The 5,251-nt window shown below is 44.5% G+C and overlaps 1 protein-coding gene across 1 annotated transcript; it reads right to left on the reverse strand.

Moving 5' to 3' along the window:
• Window positions 1-1,323: 1,323 nt before the first annotated feature.
• On the reverse strand, window positions 1,324-4,479 carry LOC123040845 (uncharacterized). Its single transcript, XM_044463587.1, has 2 exons — window positions 2,343-4,479; window positions 1,324-2,066 (listed from the first exon to the last, which is right to left on the reverse strand). Exons 1-2 carry the CDS (start codon window positions 4,374-4,376, stop codon window positions 1,650-1,652), a joined length of 2,451 nt encoding a protein of 816 aa, XP_044319522.1. The 5' UTR covers window positions 4,377-4,479; the 3' UTR covers window positions 1,324-1,649.
• Between the last annotated feature and the right edge of the window lie 772 nt (window positions 4,480-5,251).

The raw sequence follows: 5,251 nt of genomic DNA on the forward strand, positions 1-5,251 counted from the left end.
TGCTTGTAGTCGTCGCTAGGTGGTCCATAGACCTGGTTGTAATTTTTATTACCTCTTGTGTACTTTCTACTGCCATGGTTGATAAATAGATTGGAAATTTCTCTCGTAAAAAACAGAAAAAACGTGTCATGTGTGGGGGCTGTGGGCCTGTAATTACAATGTTGTCGCAGCAGTTTACAGTTCTTGACCGTTTGTATTCCAACAACTTGAGCACCCCACCACTGTCAGGTGATTGCTTTCATCAAGGCTTGGATTTTTTTTTTTTGAGCTTCTCCAAGGCTTGGAAGTTGGGAGCCATATGGATTATTTTTTTAGAATTGAGATTTTTTTTTTTGAACTTGAGAATTGAGAATTGGGATTTGGGAGCGATGGACCTCCGTGAATCTTCCGAAGACAAAGAAGCGCGCGCAGGTTTCGAATGGATGGCAATGGGCCGAGTGATTGGGCTTTACGCGTGCGCAGAGGGGCCAAACGGCGACCACGAGCACGAGCAGCTCGGCCATACGGGCGCTCATTAGAAGACGCGTCACTGTGAGGGGCTTCCTTCTCACCGATTATTTCGGAGCGGAGGCCGGCAGCGACGGCCGCGCAGATGAGCTGGACGCAGCGCGCCCGCGCCTCTCCGGCGGGGCTACGCATTGCTCGGCCGCGTGGAGGTCACGTCCCAGCTTTGGAGCCGTTATAATTCGACAGGTCACAGGTGCACTCGCCTTCTCGCCTACGGTTAATAATCCCCTTTTTGTCTCCGATTGATCTCCGGCCCGAGGCTGAGTGCCGCCGGAGCTCCGGGGATCTGACGACCCTGGAAGTGGCCTGGCGCTAACTATTCTCAAATATGGCTACGCATTGTAGACATAGGTCTGTTAGTTCGTCAGTTCGTGGTTCTGTGAGATGGGTACTCTGTAGTGTTCAGTTAATGGCCAATTTCTGATCTACTCCCTCCGTTCCTAAATACTTGTCTTTCTAGAGATTTAAACAAGTGACTACATACGGATGTATATAGACATATTTTATTGTGTTGATTCACTCATTTTGCTTCGTATGTAGTCACTTGTTGATATCCCTAGAAAGACAAATATTTAGGAACGGAGGGAGTAGGAAGCAGAAAATTTCAGGTTTGGAGTAAACCACAAATTTTAGCATGCTACTACATGGTGCGTTCTTTGTTTAAAAAATCGTTTATGGTAAGACCCCTCGCGTCCATGACTAAAGTGGATGGTTCTTGAGGATCTGGACTGAAGTGGTTGCCTCGTGAGTGCTCAATTACCACACCATTTACTAGTGCCAAACAGTGGCCGTCATAAGGCTTAAAATTTAAAATACGATGAGTTGGTGTTGAAGCTTCACACCCTGACAATGCACAACTATCATGACATTTCATATTTAAATTTTAATCACAAAGCAGATTCATCATCTTTCATATATCCATGATCCTACAACACTAACACAGCCATTATTTAAGTTACCCGCATCGTGGCACACAATGGGATCTCCATGGATTGCAATGAATAACTCACCACTATGGCGAGCAAATGGAAAGTCCCAGTATAGACCAGTAGTACAATATCTTCTAAATGCATGCTCAGCTGACACTTCTGATGCCTCGTACTCCCCCAGCGACAAGTATTGTGGTATAGAGGGAGTAGCTACTAATGGCCCATCAGCTCTTTTGCTCTAGCCACAAGAGCGGATAGAGGTATGCTGTGCTTCATGAGTCCTGCATCACCCAAGAAGAACCTGTAGTTTTCAGCCCTTGAAGGTTTACGCTCTACCATTAGCAGTGCTTCCATCATCCGACAATTCTTGAAACAGGTAGTATAGACCAGATTGGATTCCATCATGTATATGGCATGTTCAACTATCACCCTCCTGATGCCAGGACAATGAGCAGTGGGTATCATATTTGAGTTAAGTGCATGGACAAGCCTCTTTATAAACCTATCCTTAACATGACCATGCTCTAGTTCTCGTGCAAAATCGTCAGGAGTGGCATTACATATTTGTGAACTAAGACCAACAAGGACCTCCAGTTCTGTCCCTTCTGCATCCATTATTCCTTCCAGCACCTATAGTGGAAATGGATATGCTATGTAAGCCATGATTAAACTTCAGTAATATTTGCAAATTCTTTTTAAGTGGTTGACATTGCCGTCCATTTATTTAGTTGTGTTGTGTGTAGCAAGCATAATTAACCGTTGTAATTTATGATGTTGCATCTATTTACTTGAGTAAATGTATTATCATCAGACATGAGAAGGGAAATGTTGCAATAACTTGTTAAATTGTAAGTTACACTATATGCCTCTAATATTGCACATGTAGCTTATATTTGTGGGTCTCACCTCTCTCAGAATGTAGGAAATTTCCTTCAGGTCAGAGTTGCGAAGCTCAGATCGAGCATGCACACACATATTCCGCAACAGGCTTGATGCTACATACCTGTACTTGTCACTATGGATCATAAGTTTTAGTTCCTTGATAAACATGTACCCTGGTTCTGCTAACATAATCAAGCAGTTGTTGGCACTCTCCATTGCCAGTACTGCCAATGCTTGCCCGGAGATCATTCGTAGCAAGTGATCTGAATCTGCACTTGAGGGTGTACCTTGGCTGAGAAATGCATCCATCAACCTGCTAATGATCACGGGGATCTGTCCGATCTCCTCCTTCACATTTTCCTCCATGGCAAGGTTTCTAAGGAGTTCTGCTGTGAGCTCCCTAAGTTCATGACTGCTCCCTCTATTGTCCAAGATCTCTGCAAGGTTGCTCAAAATGAAGGGATGTTCTGTAATATTCTGACGCAAAGTTACACCAAATCTCCCTTTAGTACTTGAAAGTCTTGCCAGCAACTTCAGAGATGAAAGTTTCAGCAGTGTCTTGTGTGTCTCACTAATATTTGTCATGACAGTTATGTTGCTTGTGAACTCTATAATCTTTGAGATGAGGCCAGTCGCTCTACTGATTTCTATACCATTCTCCAGATCAAAGCTAGCAAGCTTTTGAAGAATGAACATGCCATGTACAGAGAGAAGATCCTGGCCGGTCAATAGCTCCTCCTCTAGAACAGATGGACGTTCTGTAGTCTGTCTCCAGTATCCGAGTATATGGGTGTTTTGTTCGTCCATGGAAGTTGTTGGCTCCTCTCTTGGAATCAAACAGTAAACAGCCATCTGTTTCAACCATTTAAGCAGCGAGGATGTCTGTTTGTTCCTGCTAACTCGTTGAATCAGGTTGTCTTGTTTTGGCTCAGGGCTACCAATGTCCAAAAACGGATTCTTTATATTCTCTCTGTGAATAGTGTCCAAAAGTGAGGCTATGAGTTGCACTGCCCCAGGTATTTGGACAACTCTAAGGTTATCAGCGAGCTCGGCCGTGACTTTCGCAGCAAATGTTCTAATATCTCTATCCACTTCACTTGTCCAGCCCAACATGCTGATCAAGCAAGTCACTGTCTTTGTGTAAGTGGTGAGTTCTAACGTGGCTTTAGTCTTTAGGGGCTCCTTTTTCAGAAATTTGTGTAGCATCTTAAGCCCATAGAGTTGCATCTTGGGTGAGTCTGACTTCAAAGAATCCATTGCAAATATGATGAGGCTGGTCTTCTTTGGAGCAAGCATAGAACCTTCCATGCATCTATCGAAGGCATATGCATAATACAAATTGACATATTGCACTTCAGAGGGACCTCTAAACCCAACACGATGGATCAGGGATCTTCGTAAGATGAATGAAAACATCTCAAGGGTGGCGGCAACAATGTAGAGTAATCCTTGTCCAAGCACCATCACATAAAAGATGATGAGAGATGGCTCAAGGTTTGCCTTGCTCTCAAGGTTTTGCTTGTAGTCCTGTCGTATGACTATAAGGCGCCACACTGCCAGCCCAATGCGCAATGCTGCTGCTGGAATCTGGAGGTTGCCCAATGGCGCTATCATTAGAGCAATTATGACCATCGCAAGGTTAAAGCTTCGAACACAAATCATTGACGCAGCAAACAAGCACGAGTTCAGAATAAATCGATGCCAAAGTGCTATTTTGCTGCCAAGAACACAGTCTGCTAGTTTGACGATACCTGGGAACCGCAGCCTGCTGATTGTGAGTAGGAGCACCACCACAAATATTAGCAAGTACACTGTGCAGTAGGCAATTGAGCCAAGTCTTTGACTGTTGAAATTTTCATAGACCCTATGCAGTACAGAGGGACAAAGCAGTAGGATTGCAACCATTGGGCACCATAATGAGATCGCACCGCGTAGCGGATCACACATGGGTGGAATTGCAGCTTCTGGACATAGAATTGGACCGATCACAATTATTCCCACCGACAAAGTTAGTATCACTATTATTTCATGATTGCCCCATATATCAATTATGCCCATCAGAACATTGAAGAAGCATATGAGCAAGATCAGCTCATTTGAGCCAAGAGATCTGAAAGCACCTCTACTGCGGAAGAACAATTGGTAATCAAGCCTGTTGTTGCGGCTAAACATCCTGAAGCACATGCGTATGGGGTATAGTTAGACAAAAAAAGGCAACATACAATGAACAAAGCAAAGGCGGCATGCTTGTATCTAAATCAGAGTGACAATTGCCAAATTTGGGATCCTTTTTTGAGAAAACACAAAAAAAATCCCTGTCTTGATGCATGATAGAAGAAAAGAGTTATGTACAAGCCCAAGGAAAGGCTACAACCCAGATCACAACAGTACACTCCTAAGGGCTAGGTGTCGGTGCTAAAATCGGCAGATCTCGGGTAGGGGGTCCCGAACTGGTGATCTTGGCACGATGGTGAACATGAAGTAAAGGGGACATATTTTTACCCAGGTTCGGGCCCTCTCGAAGGGGTAAAACCCTATGTCCTGTTTGTATTGTATTTATTGTGGATGGGGTACTAGGTATAGATGATCTACCTTGAGATCATATGGATGAGTTGTAACCTCTTAGTTTTGAAAGTGTGCCTCTGTAGACTAAATCCCTCGCCTTGTATAGGCACCAAGGGTATCTAGGGTTATAAGTATGGCAGTTACTACTAGGGATAACATGCGATCATTCAAATATGCCTTGAAGTGTACGCCAAGTCTTCAGAGGATTCCATCTTGAGTATGTCGAGGGCTAGGGCATGTGTGGCCCATTCTTTAGTTGTTGACGGTTCCTCGGCCCGGCCCATGACTGGCAGGCCGACGTGGTGTGCCCCCCTAATCTAGGACACCATCACTAGGGACCATCGGTAGTAGGTCTGCAAGGCACTCTG

Source organism: Triticum aestivum, chromosome 2B (genome assembly GCF_018294505.1).
Source record: "Triticum aestivum cultivar Chinese Spring chromosome 2B, IWGSC CS RefSeq v2.1, whole genome shotgun sequence".
NCBI lineage: Eukaryota > Viridiplantae > Streptophyta > Magnoliopsida > Poales > Poaceae > Triticum > Triticum aestivum.

Bases quoted from the DNA above. Each gene is read 5' to 3' on its own strand.
- LOC123040845 (XM_044463587.1), bottom strand. From the start codon at position 4,376: ATGGGCATAATTGATATATGGGGCAATCATGAAATAATAGTGATACTA. The intron at 2,067-2,342 runs GTGAGACCCACA...TTTCCACTATAG, and splicing joins TTTCCTACATTCTGAGAGAG to GTGCTGGAAGGAATAATGGA.